Source organism: Eurypyga helias, unplaced genomic scaffold, assembly GCF_000690775.1.
Source record: "Eurypyga helias isolate BGI_N326 unplaced genomic scaffold, ASM69077v1 scaffold18779, whole genome shotgun sequence".
Classification (NCBI taxonomy): Eukaryota; Metazoa; Chordata; class Aves; order Eurypygiformes; family Eurypygidae; genus Eurypyga; species Eurypyga helias.
The window spans coordinates 1-16,912 of NW_010273005.1; the positions used below are offsets into that span (position 1 = coordinate 1).

General features: G+C 45.9%; 1 protein-coding gene across 1 annotated transcript in view; it reads right to left on the bottom strand.

Annotated features, from left to right (window-relative positions):
- Positions 1-196: 196 nt before the first annotated feature.
- LOC104505678 (CCR4-NOT transcription complex subunit 1-like) overlaps positions 197-16,912 on the bottom strand; it is a gene marked incomplete at both ends in the record, with an annotated part of 45,599 nt that continues 28,883 nt past the window's right edge. The window contains 21 exon segments of the mRNA XM_010159332.1: positions 197-346; positions 1,632-1,805; positions 2,310-2,411; positions 2,883-3,000; positions 3,279-3,442; positions 4,035-4,283; positions 6,787-7,018; positions 7,964-8,133; positions 8,228-8,336; positions 8,922-9,064; positions 10,390-10,581; positions 11,121-11,240; positions 11,851-11,955; positions 12,057-12,197; positions 13,678-13,974; positions 14,461-14,591; positions 15,107-15,284; positions 15,604-15,681; positions 16,269-16,333; positions 16,336-16,363; positions 16,682-16,798. Of these exon segments, the coding sequence (XP_010157634.1) occupies positions 197-346; positions 1,632-1,805; positions 2,310-2,411; positions 2,883-3,000; positions 3,279-3,442; positions 4,035-4,283; positions 6,787-7,018; positions 7,964-8,133; positions 8,228-8,336; positions 8,922-9,064; positions 10,390-10,581; positions 11,121-11,240; positions 11,851-11,955; positions 12,057-12,197; positions 13,678-13,974; positions 14,461-14,591; positions 15,107-15,284; positions 15,604-15,681; positions 16,269-16,333; positions 16,336-16,363; positions 16,682-16,798 (3,063 nt within the window).

Consider the following 16,912-nt stretch of genomic DNA (forward strand, 5'->3'; position numbering starts at 1 on the left):
CGGAGTTAAACCACGACACTCACACACACTTAAGCACCCTGCGTAGAAGTGTGCGTTTCCAGAGGCTGTTCTGCTGCCTGCAACACGTGCTTCCTGCACACCCCCAAAACTCCGTCAAGAAAGGAGGGTGCCTCAGCGGCAAGACCGTTTGTCCCACACCACCTAAAGCCAGCATCCTCCCAAACCAGCCACTCACTTGTAGGTTGCTGCGCAAGTCAGACAAAAAGGTGACCGGAGAACGGGTTTTGAGATAGGAATCCAAGTCCTTCTTGAACTGAGGGGGCATCACTCCAGTGAAATTGGTGAGTATTCGGGGAGCGATGTTGATCTCACTTAGCATGTCCACCTGTCGGGACAAAAGCAGTCAGCTGACACACAAGCAGTGGCTAGAGGAACAAACCGCAAAGGCAGATCTGGGATATTATACCCACGATGGCTGTTGATTGTTTTCTCCTGCCAGCAATGACAAGGAAACACTGGACTCTGCCAGACTTCGGAAGGAACCTGGTCTCTAATGTACAGACTTACTAGATGGCTGTCTCAAAGAGCGGAGAGTAGAGGATAAAAGAATTCAAGGGTGAAGGCCATGGGGAATTCAGTCACCGCCTCTGAAGTCCCCCTATCCACACCCAAGACAGTGTGGAGTTTGTGCCTTTGTAAACTACCAAACAAGCCAGGAACAGCCTTCTTCAGCCTCCAGAAGTGCTGACTGCATGAGGACTGCAGCTTTGCTCCCACCACCCTGCACTACTCAGGCAAGAAGACTCACAGGACAATTCTACTCATTCCGTAATTAGGAGACCGGCATATGCCCAATGTTTTAATGAGATAACAATTAACACTTCTCCAAGTCCCTCCCCATTACGCAACAGGCTTGCTTCAGAATGCTGGCTCATTATTTTCACGGTAAGACGGCATCCGTGTTTCTCATCACGAAGTATCTGCAGTTCCACTGTGCTGGGACACCAGCTCTTCAGCAGTCAGTCACCTCAACTCCAGGCACCACTCACCCTGCGGGGCACAAGCTACACGATTCGGCACGAGCTGAATGAAACCGAGACAAGAACTGTTGGCTGAGCTTCCAAACAGGAAAGCCACAAAGATCGCTTACGCAGTCGGCTTTTCAGTGCCAAGTGAGACAGTAAAAGCTAAAGATGCCCCTGCTCCAGCACCGCGTGCCGGTCAGATCTGGGGAGGCCGTCAGGTCAGCCTCCCTTTGGAATAAGAAAAGCCTTCTGGTTGTCCATGCACAAGCTAGGTCCTGGATGTAGCAAGTCTCAACAGCCTGTCCTGTCAGGGTGAGCCCCCACAGACCGTGCAAGCGGGTGCCGTGAAACCCTGCGGGCCGGAGGCAAGCGTTATGCTTCCTGCTGCAACAGACCTCCTAACACGGTGCTCTGCAGGACAAGGATCGCGTCCCGCTCTGTACGGAGCCCGTCGTGCACTGAGCATTACAAACTGAAACCTTCAAAACACGCCGTTCTCCCAGACCCAGTAACGTCTGAATTGTTGCATTAATTCAAGTATCAGTTAAACTGTTGCCAAAATGTGAGTCTCCGCCAAAAGAGTGGATAAAGAGTATTTGGGGGATTAAAGCTTCCCATTATCAAACTGGTGACAATAAGTCCTACCTTAAGATTGGGGGTGAAAGGGTCTGGAAGCCTCATGTTCCGTGGGAAGGCACTCAGGATCAGATTCCTTAGCTGAATACAGTTAGGTGGGATCACATCACAGAACCCATAGTGGTAATCACAAAGAAACTCCGGGAAATCATGCAACAACACCAGCAACACACGCAGAGTGCCCTGCGAAACAGAACAGAATATAAAAGCAGTGTGGAAGTGCTGAAACTGCCCAAGAGCTTGCAGAGCCCTCCCCTTCCATGTTGTGTGGTTAACATGAACAGGAAAAAAATTTATAGAACCATAGAACAGTTTGGGTTGGAAGGGACCTTAAAGACCATCCAGTTCCAACCCCCCTGCCATGGGCAGGGACACCTTCCACTAGACCAGGTTGCTCCAAGCCTCATCCAGCCTGGCCTTGAACACTTCCAGGGATGGGGCATCCACAGCTTCTCTGGGCAACCTGTCCCAGTGCCTCACCACCCTCTCCAAGAAGAATTTCTTCCTGATATCTAAACCTCCCCGCTTTCAGTTTAAGCCTTATCTGGGAAGACAGCCTGCTTCTGTCCCACACCACCATTACTGTTATTTAAGAAATAACAGTAAATCTTGGTTTTGTGACCAGAACACATCTCCTTTTCAGACAACTGTGGTTGGAAGTAGCATCTATTCACTGACTTTTTTTACCTTGTAAAGAATTTGCATAGGTTTGGTGAGTTCCACATTTCTAAGGAAAGGAGCCAAGTACTTGAAAAGGTCGATCAGTAACTGGGCATACATAGGCCAACCCTGTCAAGAAAAAGAAACAGCAGGTGGAAAACATGCAATGAAGAGCAGTTATCTTCAAGTCCTATAAACTATAAACAGACTGGCCTTCATATAAAGCTGGATCAGAGTTCTGTCCCACTGCCAGCTCTAGCGGCGAGTGCAGCACAGCTCAGCGAGGGCTTTGGCTGCGCATCGCACGCTACGGCTGCTTCCACACCACTCAACATGCCATACTGCACCGACGGTGTTTGATCTAGACTACAGCTCTTCCAGACTTTGACGGCGGCATGTTGATGGGACTGAAATCACCCTAAATCCCATAGCTTACTGACACAAAGACTCTCCTCCATGCAGTTAGGTTACTGTGAATATGGAAGACAACAAAAACGGGACAGCCATGCTACTAGTGCACTTTGAGATGTGAAACAGCACCACACCAGACAAGCATCCGCGTGAGCTTTTGAATTCAGAAGAGAGAAACTGCAGCCACACCTTCTGCTGTGGTGTATGTGCCAGCATTCTTGCAATAAATATCCGATGGGAGATCAGTTCCAGCCAGGCATAAACAAAACCTGGAGCTTTTGTAGGCCTCAGGATGTGAAATGTGTTACTGAAAGAAAAGTTAGAGCAGGTTAGAAGTGCACAGCAATAAGATTGCTTTTCATAACATCAAGGGAAAACATACACAGCCCTAGAAGCAAGGCATTTGAGCATCTTGGATTTTACCAGTCATCCTCCTTAAAACAAGCAAGTGGACAGTCTACAGGAGAACCAGTTATCCTGAATGTGACTACACCACCACAAAGGCACAGTCAGATAGCCTTCAGGTGAAAAAGTCTTCATCCTAGCAGGAAAGGATGAGCTTTCCAGCTGGTCTCACATACATACCAGAAAGCTGTCAGTGTCTGGAAGTTGATGGTCTCCAGTACATGCTCAGGAGCATTTAATTCCAACAGCAACATGATGAAAATGCGATGGTAAGGAAGCTGCTGAAACTCACTCTGCCGAACATCGTGGTCTTGCAGAAGAACTCCCACAACAATACCCAGAACCTAAAGAGATCACAACATTTCAGCGGTGGCAGCAAGAATTACCCTGCAAGTCGGGCTAAAGATAATTCTTTAATGCAGAAACAACAGAAATCAGATTCCAATAAGAATCAAAAATTCTAGTTACTGGAAGCATTACATACATTAATGTTATAATCTGTACCAGGAACTCCTAACCACTGTATTTTGCTCTTCCTGTCCCATGAATCAGTCCCACTGACTGACTGTTGGAAGGTCTTAACTACCCAAGACTGTCTGGCCATAAACCAAGAGTATAGGCAAGGCCCTCACAAAAACAAGGCAGACACCCAGGAAATTATAAGCCTTGAGCCACACCTTCTAATGCCTCAAACCAACAGCAGCTGACTTTTTCATTTCAAGGCAGAGAGGTGAGTTTCAAGCTTGTTTGATACGAAATCTCTGAAGAACGTCACTTGGCACCCTGCTGCTCCACTCACCAGCTGATCAGTTCGGTGACCAAAGGCCCCATCTGACATCTTAGCAGTAGCCTGCATTAAGGCCTACGTTTCCCGTGCAGCAAAGGTATGCCGAATTACACACTTGAAATGCAACAAGCACAAAAAAGGTTCCCAACCTTATTCAGGAGGTTGATCTTGGTAACCGTGTTGGTTGCCTCCCCAGAGTGCTTCACCAGCAGCGCGATAAGCCTCACAAAGGCATCCAGATTGTGGTAGCACTTGGCTCGAATCATCGTGGGGTTGGCAGCAGGGTTGTGCTGCTGCTCAGCCTGAGCACGATAGCTGATTTCCACACACATTTCAGTGCAAAGGCGGAAAAAACGGGTGATCAGATCATCCGTTTTCAGGATTCCTTGCTGGTGCATCTATCCAGGAAAGGAAAACCCCTCAGAACCATAACCACAGAACCGTTTTACAACTTAATTCAAACAATAATTTACGAAGCACCCAGTTGGCCTGCCACAATTAATTTTTACCACGAGGGATGGGCAGCAATCTCTCCTTCCCTCAAGATCCGCGTTTCAAGGCAACGTGAGGGTGACAACACAGTTCTAGGACAGAGTCCCCCTGATCCCAGTTCTTTTCAACCATCAGCATAACTGAGGAGCCTGTTTCGGTAGCACTTCTGCCACCCGCACTCAACCTCGCATGAAGGAGAGCGAGAGGCAGCAGCAGTTCCATTCTGGAGCTCACAAGCTCTGGAAATGGCAGAGCTCAGCTACTACTTTGCAGCAATGTCCTGCAGAAGCAAACTGCATTTGGGTAGTGAACTTTCCTTACATGAAAATAACATGCAGAGCAAGCCTGGGTGTTTTTTTTTCCTTGGGGAGGGTGGTAGCAGCGTTGTTTCTTAATGACATTTATATCGAAATAGACACCTCTATGTGTTACCCACAGTATTAAAGCCATCAAAATGAAAAACTACACTGTAAGAAACTTCTGGGTTTTCAATAAAGCATCTTAGTTCTAAACTCCCACTGCAGAGATGTATCAGTATCAGAAGGATATTGACCACTTGGAGCGAGGCCAGAGGAGGCCACGAAGATGATCCGAGGGCTGGAGCACCTCTGCTATGGGGAGAGGCTGCAAGAATTGGGCTTGTTCAGCCTGGAGAAGAGGAGGCTCCGAGGAGACCTCATTGCAGCCTTCCAATATCTGAAGGGGGCCTACAAGGGTACTGGGAGAGGACTTTTGACAAGAGCCTGTAGTGACAGGACGAGGGGTAATGGGTATAAATTGAAATCAGGGAGGTTTAGATTAGATGTCAGGAAGAAATTCTTCACAGAGAGGGTGGTGAGGCACTGGAACAGGTTGCCCAGAGATGTTGTGGATGCCCCATCCCTGGATGTCTTCAAGGCCAGGCTGGATGTGGCTTTGAGCAACCTGGTCTAGTGGAAGGTGTCCCTGCCCATGGCAGGGGGGTTGGAACTAGATGATCTTTAAGGTCCCTTCCAACCCAAACCATTCTATGATTCTATGATTCTATGTGAAGCTACATAGACAGCAGAACTGCCAACTCTTAGAGAACTCCTAGTATTTCTGGAGAAACTTGGGGTTTTGTTAAAGAAATTATCTGCCTTCAAAGTTCTATGCTCCTTCATGTCCTAAAGGCTAGTGGAAAGGAAGCAACACTTAAATTAAGCAGGCAAAATTAAGGTCATTTGAGTTCAGTAATAAAACCTTGTTTAATGTAGTTATTACAAAATACTCTAAACCCCACACCTGTCAAAGCCTGTAAGAAAAATGTGTGCATTTCAATTGCTATTTTGAATCTGATCAAGTATGTACAAGAGGTAAACAAAACAGGTGGGATGGAAGGGTGAAGCACGAGAGAAGTGCATTGAGTATTCTGAGTACCCTACGCTGAAGTATGCTTTTAAGTCTCATTTAAGGTACAAAAAGAGTGAGGTCACATGAAGAGGTAAAACTTGCTTTTTAAAAAAAAGAAGTTGAACACAAGACCCACTAAAAACATTCAAAGTTACACAGTAGAAGCCAGACCAACAGAAAGCTGGCTACAAGCCAGTACATGAGGACACTAAATTCACATTGGGAAAAAAAAAAAATCACTGCATGGGTCAACATCTTCATGCTTACTTGAAGCTTCAGTTTCTTTTGGCTGGTAGGTGCAAAAATCTGTGGCATTTCTGTGGTATTAACACAGAAGTGGAAAGAAAACACAGTGCAAATAGACTCAGTCAGGGGCCTCCTTGTAGCTGGCACCAAGGAGCTGCGGGAACACAGCTTTTGGAAGACAGCCGCCTATACAGGGAACTCGCTACCAACAGCAGCTCCCCTCTCGGGCACACCTGGAAAGCAGATGCTGTGCTATTCACCACATCTGTCAAAGTACCCAGGAGTGAAGTGTTGGAGGCTGATCAAATTTAGGCACCACTGTAGCTTCAAGCTTTCCCCTCGCTCTAACGACTCCAGTTAGAAAAAAGGATTCCCTTGTTGCCATGGTCTGGAACAATTCTCCTGTATCTACTGGCAATTTCCTTCTGTAGGCTGACAGAGCTTATCATTACCTGTAAGGAGCAACGTTAGTCAAGCTTTGCTACCAGGAGCATTTTGGAACTATTCCCAACAGCGATCTCAGCTGAAGCTCTTTTCCCACCAGACTTATCCCAAAACTCAGGCTGAAATGACAGCTCGTTGTTACAGTATACGAAGAAAATGATTTGGTGAAGGGTAGGGGTTTCTACAGAATTTGACTACCAAAACTGTGTCTGGTTTGGATGGTAAACGGCGATACACCTGAAAGTTTCAAAAGGATGCCTAACATGGGTTATAACATTACTTTAAAATGGAGGGCATCACACCCTACCGATGTTGAATAAAAAGCACCTTTCTTTCCAAAAGCTCTACCTGTCCAACAAACGCAGAGAACGCTTTGGTACTGTCACGGCCGGCTGCAGCTGAATGGTAGAGGTTCACCCACTCCCTCAGCAGGTATTCTGCCTTCTCCCTCAGACCTGGCGGATCATCATACTCTGAGGCTTGGGAAATTCCTGAATGCATCATGAAATTGGGACCTCCGTGAGCACGGTCAATCATTGCTTCATAGTTTGACCGGACTACTTCCATCAGTTGGGGTAATCTAGAGCAACAGACCAGAGCGAGAGCTGGGTTAACTTCTTCCTGGAAGGTACCTGAATTGGGAGGTCAGTTAAATCTACTTGGAAGAAAGCAAATTATTTCCTGTATCAGGTTTTGTATCTCCCCATCCTCGCTGGAATAGCAGGTCAGCCACGAAAGCAGATACAATCATGATGAAAGAAGGAACACTTAAGTCATACAAGCTTTGAAGTTCCACTCCAATTCATGCAGCGGCATGCTGCAACACAGCACTGCAAATACTAGAAATAGCTTCACCCTGGCAGAATTGGGAAGCCCTAAAATGTCCCAAGATAGTGAGATGGCAGTGCTAAACAGCCTGACTGGGACACTGCGTTTGCCTGTGGTGCAAGTCACGTCGTACAGCAAAGAGGGTCTACTCACAGCACGGGCAGACAAGAGGACCTTAGTTTTGGGACATGCCACTAGCAGCTGTGGTGTTGGTAGCAGCAGGCTCTGCCACCACCCCCAGCCAGCTGCTAGTTGCTCTCACAGCAATCCAGAGCTCTCCAAGCTCCAACCCACACCCTTCCTCAAAGCCAGCAGCAATTGCTTCCACCTCAGGAGGCCTGCAAATGCCACAAGTATCCCCAGATGCTGGGGCAACATTTGCTGCCCAGTTACTTGCTGGTGGACACAGAAACCATGTGAGATTGGGGGATGATTGCTCTGTATGTTCTAAACAGAAAACTGTCTAAAGAAACAGGAAAGATTCTCTAATTTGATGAACTGCTTGTGATTAACAAATTAACGTATTAACACCTAGATATTTTAAAAATGTAAACAGGTAAGTGACAGTTTAACACAGGGCTGCAGCCCTAGGGAAAGGTTAAAGCAGTATGACTGACAGGAGACATGGCCTATGCAGCATTTCAAATCATACACAAGCACAAGAGAAGTAATGTAGTACACGGTATTTCAGTCTCACCCTTCCGGGGCGTTTCCTCTGGAATGAGCATTAATCCTCATGAGTGTCTCAATTGTGTGAAACAGATCTGCCTCTGTTACGTGGGCAACACTCCTCTCATCCACCAACAGGATCTTTACCAACTGCATGGCAAATGCCACAGCCATGTAGTTCAAGCCATTCTCCATGGACTGTCAACACGAAAAAGGCAATTGAGGTTCAACCACGTATCTAACAACGGACTGACCGTAACTTTTCTCCTCCAGAAGAGCAGGTTCCCTTTACCTGAGCCAAGTGAAGGTCATACTGCTGCATGTTCACAAGGTGATTGCGGATTAGCAGCTCCACCGCTTCCACGTTGTACTTGTACTCGTCTCTGCATTCAATCAGGCACCTGAAGGATTTGATTTCTTTAAAAGAGTGTACTTAAACACACTTTAACTGAAGCAACTCATATCTAACACTTCAGAAACTGTGCCATTCGCTGCAATTCACCCCTCTGCTCCAAAAGCCTCTTCTAGAGCATTCTCCAAGCTTTGAGTTGAGAACAGTCACCAGCCTCAAGCACTGGTTGCCCTGCACAACTGGTCACAACCACCCCTCAAGAGCCTCAGTTTCTTCTGCATAAAAAAGCCTCAATTCTGAGGCCAAAGTGGCACATCTGCCTAGCCAAGGCCTGTGCTGCAGGTATATATCACGTCACAGTTTGTGACAGCATACAGAGACATTCTCTATAAAATGAGGAGAAACCCCAACCCAGAGCATCTCTACTGCTTAATTCCATTGAAGATTCCTATCAGTGTTCTAGGATGAAGCAGCATTATCAGAAGATTACCTACTTTTGACTAAAAAAAGCTATTTTCTCTCTGTCCAAATTGCAGCAATGCAAACTATAAACTGGCAAGTGATTCAGAAGAACACAGTAGCTCCCAAAAGATGCTGAAAGCTACACCAGTGTTCCTACTGTCTCGTAACTGACCTAGTAATTTGTTTATTACACCACGGAGATCCATATGCACGGCCGTCCTGCAGAGCCTTCAGGACGAGCAGATGACACTCACGATAGCGGAGCAGGAGGTCAGCATCTGCCCCACTGGTGGCATCCAGCAAGCCCTCTACAGCCTAGAATAGATGCAACCTGTTAGCAGAGGAAAAAACAAGTCCTCTTCCAAATCTTCTGCAAATCAGATCAGCAGACATGCAAAAAACCAATTTAGTCACCATGCTGACCCCTTGATAAGGCTAGGTGAGATTTTACCAGCTACCCCAGCATGTACACATTCCCTGTGCACAGCTGTCCAACCACAAACAAGCCCACGGTCTGTCTATGCCCCATGGAATATGAAGGACCACATCAGTTTGTGCTGCAGTTAAAGTCAATGCCTCCTCAGAGGCAATTCTGCATACAGCTCATGAAAAACTACATGAAAGACGATTTGCAGAACCTCTGAGAAGTCAGCGACCAGGTTCTTTAGATGAAGAGCTTCAGCACTCAGCTGCATCTGAGCTCGACTAGTGGGAGGCGATTCTTGTACAGGGGCGGCTCAATTTATGCACTCGAGGCCTAGTCAGGGCCAGATCCTTTAACAGGTATGAGCACTATCCATCAAGAACAGGCTCTCCCCCTCCAGCTTCTAGTTACTTTTGTTTTGCCACTCTTGGATCCTCATGCAGCCAGCTCAGTATCCTTCCGCTATACTCAAAGGGCTTTTTCTCTGTGTTTATCACTATGCTCCGCAGGCACTGATGCCAGCTCAGCTCACAGAGCTCGCCGCAACCACTCTGGATTTGTGCTGCATCACTGTTGACAACACACCAGTGTTTTGCCAATTGCTGTGCAGCACCAAGGCTTTCCTCTTTCCCACTCTGCCTCCACCCAGCAGCAAATAGGCTGGGGATGAGCAAGAGGCTGGGAGGTGACACAGCCAGGGCAGCTGACCTGAACTGCATGAAGGGATATTCCATACCACATGACATCATGCTCAGCAATAAAGCCTCAGGGAAAGGAAGATGAAAGGGGGCATTCATGGTTGTTTGCCTTCCCAAACAACCGTTACATGCGCTCAAGCCCTGCATTCCAAGGAGTGGCTAAACATCTGCCTGCTGACAGGAAGTAGTCTTTTTTTTCTTGTTTGTGCACACAGCTTTTGCTTTCCCTGCTAAACTGTGATAATCCACACACAAGTCATCTTGCCTTCCCTCTATTTTCTCCCTGTCCTGTGGGCGAGAGGAGCGAGCAAGCAGCTGGATGGACGCTTGGCCGCTGGCCAGGGCCAAACACCACACACTCATTTATCAGTTACTGCAAAATACAAGGCACACGTGTGCCGCTACAAATCCAGTACTCCACTCCACACTACCTACAAGTGCAGTTCAAACATCATCTTAGCTTCCCAATCGCACTGACATCAAAGGCTGTTCCGGACTCCTCAGCTGTTAACACTCACCTTCTGCAGAAGTCCAAGTGCAGCAATGGCATCACGGGAGTTCCGAGCCACCACCACAGCCTCCAAGAGGCTGCGCAACGCTTGAGCTTGAGGATTCATGGTCAGGGTGTGTGGAATGGACTGCAGGTGCTGCTCCAGTTCTGCCATACATTTGTCATAGATCTGTGCCACGTCATCTGTAGCCCAAGCTTGCTGCTTAAGAGAAAATGAGAGTGAGCGACTGTTTCAGGACTGTGTGTGCAAAACTCAACCACTGATTGGCTCTTCTGCTTTGGAAATTACAGAAACCAATATTTAGACCTCTACAGCAGCACGGTTAGGTATGCTGGCATTTTAGATAAGTAGGAGCAAGTTATGTTGCAAAAATAACTAGCAAACAATCCTAGCAGTCCTCAACACCAAGTATGCATACAAAAGCCAGTTTATTATCCCAAAAATCCATGCTTGCCATCCATCATCTTCCCCACAAATAACCAGAGATTTGAATAAAATGTTTCACTGCTGCTAAACCCACATGTAGTAATCTCAAATTGCAGATGTTGTTCCCAGTTGGGTTAAAGACCCCTATCGCTGGATATAAAGGTTCATGTCGTCGTTAGACTTCACAACTAATGTATCTTTCCACCACTGTTCCCAAGCAATAAAAATGCCTGATTCTTACTCGTCTTCTAGGAAAGGACACACAAGTTCTGCAACATTCACCAAAAGGATGACAGTACTCAAATGCCTACCTTCATAGGCTGAGCCAAGAATCCCGTGGGCTGAGTTAAGTCATTGGTAGGCAAGAAGCCAGGGACATTGCGTGCAAACTCTTCATAAACAGCCAGCTGTTTTGGGTCCACACCTCCAACCTTCGCAAGGAAAAGAACAGGCAATAACCTCATTGTTAAGCACCGTGGCAGTAAGAAACGAGGGCAGTTTGTGTAACAGGTAGCTGCTCAGTCATATCCTTAAACAGAGAGGCCTAGACATTGAGAAGTAGGCTTCAGCAGCTCTGCACAGTCTCCTCTTCTCTCCTGCCACACCTCTCAAGAGGAGCATTTGGCTCCACAACTGCAACTCACATTCCCAAAGACAGGAATAACTGAATATTGGCTTCTATGTGTGTCTGATGCACAACAGAAATGCTGTGCTGACAGGACACGGTATGTCCTTTAAGGAAAGAAAATGTAAAGGAGACAAGACAACAAAGCAGACTAGTCATCTTTCAGTGAAAGAACAGCACAGAAGGAGAAACGTGCCTTCTAATGTCAAGGAATTGAGGAAAATGAGTGTTTGTATTATTTTGGAACAACGTATTCATGTGCTTCCATTACTAATCAAGCTAACAGCAGTTGTGCTGTTAGACAAGGCTGACAAATACAGGACTGCTCAGCTGAAGGTGTGCGTGCCATCTACTCTTCATCATCATCAGGAGGGGAGAAGAGCAGCACCCAAACATAGATCAGTTAATATCCTCACCTTTAACCTGATCTGTTCTGGCATCCGCTCAGCCTGGTAAGTTAACACAACAGGATCACAGTACCGACGTCCCTCTTGTCTAGCGTGTTTTCTGAGCTCAAATTCCTAGGAAGAAACACCCAAACATCATGCTGAATTTCAGTCACCGAGTCAGGATGTATATGAGCACTTAGAATACTTTTAAAAGATGGTGGTCCCATACTTACAGTTGCGAGCCTCTTGTCCATCTCAGGGCCTGCCTTTTCCACAGCCGTCTTCTGGATGAAGCAGCACGCTAGCTCACAGTTATCCTGCGCTAACTGGGCAGCTGCCTGCTCCATCATGTCCCTCTGCTGTGGGGAGGCTGCCTATTGAAAACCACAACAGTCAGCGAAGGCTGTACATTTTCTCTGCACATTACTAGCATTAAAATCCACACTGCTGCCTATACAAAACACCAGCGATAAAAAGGAATGCTCTTAGGAATGCACTCTTTGCATGGAACATGCAATAATAAATTTCATTTTGCACAGCTTTGAATAAAACATGTAGGCAAGATGACAGTAAAGACTTTCAACAAGGAACAATCAGCAGGAGCTTCTCCATCTCCTGCACCAATCTATCTCCGGGACAGAGAAATAAAGCCCTGCTTCAGACTGATACATGTACAACAGATGCTAATGCAGGAAAAGCAAAGCCTTGCACCACAGCCTGGAAGTTTTATCCAGTTCCTAGGTTGTGATCAGAAGATGACATCACTAAACATGCACCACTAAAGGCAAAACAGGACTCCTAAGCCTTTTTTCAGTGGGTTCCCGTTCTGATAGAGATTCTCTTCTCTCCTTCTTGGAGCCTGCTTTGAGAGAACCCCGAACAGATGGACTGATTTTCCAGGGTGCAAAGCAGCAAATCCCATTGGGAATGGAATCCACATAAAGGCAATCAGTCCAATCTACTTGGATTTCCTTGTCCGTTATGATCTAACCTCATTTCATTAATTCCTGAAAACTACACTGCTTCTTCCAAACCAAAGAAATCCTTGCTTCTTGACCCACTTCATAGAGTAAACCAGATATGAAATTTTTAGATGTCTTGTACAGCACCTTCTTATGAACAGTGTGTTCTATAATTACTCCTTAAGAAAAAGTCTCCTTGATTACAACTGGCCCTGTACCAATTTCATCCACTTTCAGGGATAAAACCAACTATTTTGCTACATTTTCATATTGCTCGAGTTGTCCTGCCCTCCTGAGCCAGTCACCACACAAGAGTGACCCCCTTGCCAAAGGACCTTTGCACTGTCACTCCCCAACAGATGGGATACAGTGACATGCCCTTAAACAAGGGGTAGGCAGAACTTCAACTCTGCTATCCTTTCAGGGATTAAAAACATGTCTTGATCTTTCCAAGCTCCCTCCGCTCGTCTCTGTCACTAACACTGATGGTAAGCACAGCAAGTATTCTGGGTAGCAGCTGCTGAAGCAGGCATTCTGGAACAATCCAAGGCATCACCACAAAGTCCCAGGATCAATTCAGTCTTTTCCACTCTGTTTTCTACCTCAAAACCCACAGAAAGACACGCTCTGGGGCTTCTGTGATGCCATCAAACTGGAGAGCACAACAAGGCAAAATAAAGTAAATCAGGAAGTTTGTGTGCAGTATAGTGTCAGCACAGTTTTTTCACTGTAATTCCACAAGTCACAAGACACTTGTCCCCTAAGTCCACCTCCACACTAGTTAAACCATGTAATTAATCAACAAATCTACAGAGTGGAGAATTGATCTGCTAATGCTGGATGTCTGCAGCCCTGGAATTGGGCAATAAGCTTCAGATGATGTGACTCTTACCCTCAGTGCAGTGGCAAAACTGTTTTTCAAGTTGGTAGCTATGCTCATCAGCAAAGGTTCCCTGCAGGTAATCATGGCCATCCCAGCTGTCAGGTTCCGCATCATATGGTGCGCGGCCACACGCATCCGTGACTCCTCGGAATCCAGCGCGAAGTCCTTCCTGACTATCTGCTCGCACGTAGTCATGGCGATCTTGATGGACCGATCGACCACCGGATGGACAAGCTCTTGCACCGCTCGCTCTATCGCCTGCCGCACACACTGCTTCAGCTGCGGGTGGGCTTGAAACAGCGGAATCTAGAGGAGGATTTGGGAAGTGAGAATCAAGTAAACTACAATCCCATCTACCTAGACATTCACACTTTCTGAATAACTGAAGCTTATTGTCACAGCTTGTCTGAAACTGGACTATACAACCATTTTTCTTTCCAAGTTGCAGCTGAGAGCACAATTCAAAGGCTAATTAAAGAGTCACTGACTGGTCAAAGAGAGCACAGAAGCTTAAGTCCTGTTAGCAACTATCCCAACTGACACCTACTGCCAGAAATAAATCAGACACTAGTGTCACAGTGAAAGCCCATTGACCATCTAAGATTGCTAACACAACTACTACCCACCCCTAAAGCTCTCTGATTACGTGTTAACGCCCACCCTCCCCATTACTTCTGAGAAGCGACTCTCAGATAACTCCAAGTTACAAAATGCTGCTCCCACCAGCTGAGATGTGTGGCAACACTGGCAGCAAGAATTCTCTTAGCAAACCACCTCAGCTCTAACACTTACCGTTGGATTTAAGGTAATATGTGGAGCCAACCCTCCTAAAGAATAGACGTTGATGTCGTGATAGCTGTACTGGGGCTGTGGAGGGACCGTGGCTGTACAAGTGGTGCTGGTAGCTGGGGTTGTAGAAGCAGCTAGAGGACACAAGAATGTTTGTATGGAGCAGTTATTGAAAAGCAAGTGCTGATAATGGAAGTACATACTGCTCAATTAAACCAGCAAGTGACCAAGAAACAAGCAGTTGGATAATGAAGCTTCCTACTAAAACAATTTTTATTCTCCATTTTCCCAATGATTAGTACCAAACCAGCTTCCGTACGTTTTAGCAGAGCAGGTTGTTACAACATGGTTTAAATCCTGATGTCTTGTTAATGGATCATCCTGCTTGACTCCCTTCTAAGGAGGAGGGCACATCACACATAGTAGCTACACACAACACATCCAGAATTACTCCTCAGGATGGCTTCCATTTCCTTCCCATCTCCAAACTCTGTACACCTACTTCTATTACAAAGCTATCCAAGTGCTGCCAAACATTCAGCAGTGATACAGCAGGGTATGTAGCTTCACATTCTTCTCTGCAATAGCACAACCTGTCTTATTAAAAACTGTGTAGTGCGGTTTTGGGTTCTGTTCGAAATGTACTTACTAGTTGTTGTGATGGGTGGTAGCTCTTCCGGCTGCTTCACATCCTTCTTTGGAGCAGAGAGCTGCTCATCCAGATTTTTCAGACGATCCTTATCTTTCAGGAGACTTCCAGGTTTCAGCTCATTGATGTCTAGTGCAAGATTCTTGCAGAGCACCTCAATCTCAAACTTCAGATTCAACTGCACAACAATTCTAGTTTAGGTTATGTCACAAGGAAAATACCCGAAACGTTTACTGGGCCGCTCGACTCCCAAGCTTCCCATTCTAACCCCATGCCTTTTAGAGACTTGGATAGTGACTGAGGATTAGACAAATATCTTGCATGCTGACCTCACAGGAGAAGAGTTTCATCCAAGCTCTACTAAATTAAGCAATGCCCAATTCTCCCCATGCTAAAGAAGCAAGAAGTGAATTTGGTCCTTCACAGCATCCTTCTTGACTGGTATGTCAAGAAAACCTCACACTCAGTAGGTAGAGAAAAGAAAAACAGAAGTTTACTTTTAGATCATGTTCTTGATGTAGTTCAGCTAAAACATTCATAATGGCCATGGTCCACGGGTTTGGAGGCCTGAAGACCTACAAGACAGAAAAAGGAGGGCAGTATTACACAAACTTTCAAAATCACATGGATAACTAGTGACTGGAAATGTCTGAAACAAACAGCTACGTGTGTATACAGCCGTGGGAAAGTCTGCACAGCTGCAATTAGGGTTGAATTCAGTATTCTGACTGGCACTAGATTAGGGTGCTAGTTGAACATTAAACTGGAAACACAATTATTGGGCCTTCTGACCGCTCATTTCTATGTCAAGCAGAACTGTCAAGAGCTGACCAAGGTCAAAGGAGGGGTGGGAGAAATTAAAAAAGAATAAAACCAAAGAATAAATAGATGCTAGAGCCTCTTCAATGTATCCTTCTATTTCTCAGTGGAGTTCTGTTCAGGGATACCTCAGTACAGCTCAGCTAACGCCACCGATTTCAACTGCAAAAATGCACAGGCCATGTACCTTCCCTCAACATGGAACTCCTTCACTTTAAGCCCTTACATCCCTTTTCTTTTTCTCCATGAAATGCAATCAGTTTTCACTTTGTGAAACAAACTAATTGCTTTCTGCAACACTTATTTTGCCACTTGAGCAGCAATTGTCAGCACAGTCACTTACCACACTCCTGACACTGGATTCTAAGACTTTGGCAACAAATGGCACTACGTAAAGCAATTCCTGACTTCCAGTAGTAGCGATTTCACATCCAAATCCTGAAAAAGAATCAACAGTTGAAGAAGGGAAGAGGGTGGAGAAAACAGCAAGCACACAGCAATAATTCCACTTAAACTATTTCCTTATAGGATATACCGGCAAAGTTGAGTCAAGCCTGTCCTTGGATTTTACAGACTGCTAAGCAGCAGTTACTTTCTGAACAAAGACTTACAGCTACACATTTTTACATGAGATTAACTTCTCTGATAAACAAGAGAGAAACACCAGGAAGGTGATAAAGTTTCCTAAAGAGCTTATGCTGCTGCCTAACAGCATACCAATTCATGGCAAACATATCCATAAAGACAAAAGCTCACCGTGTGCAAGATGGGCTTATTTTTAGCCAGTGTAATCATTCCCAGCCAGTGACCAAGGTTCTTTAACAAGGAACGGTCTGAGAAGTTGGCTGCAGCTTTATCTGATGTCAGTAGCACCTAATGAAAAAAACCCACCCAAGTCAAGCAACTACTGGAAGGTAACCATAGACTCAAAATCAAACGCAACGGCTCATCTGACTTCAGACATGAAGTTTTAGAACATTAAGTTCT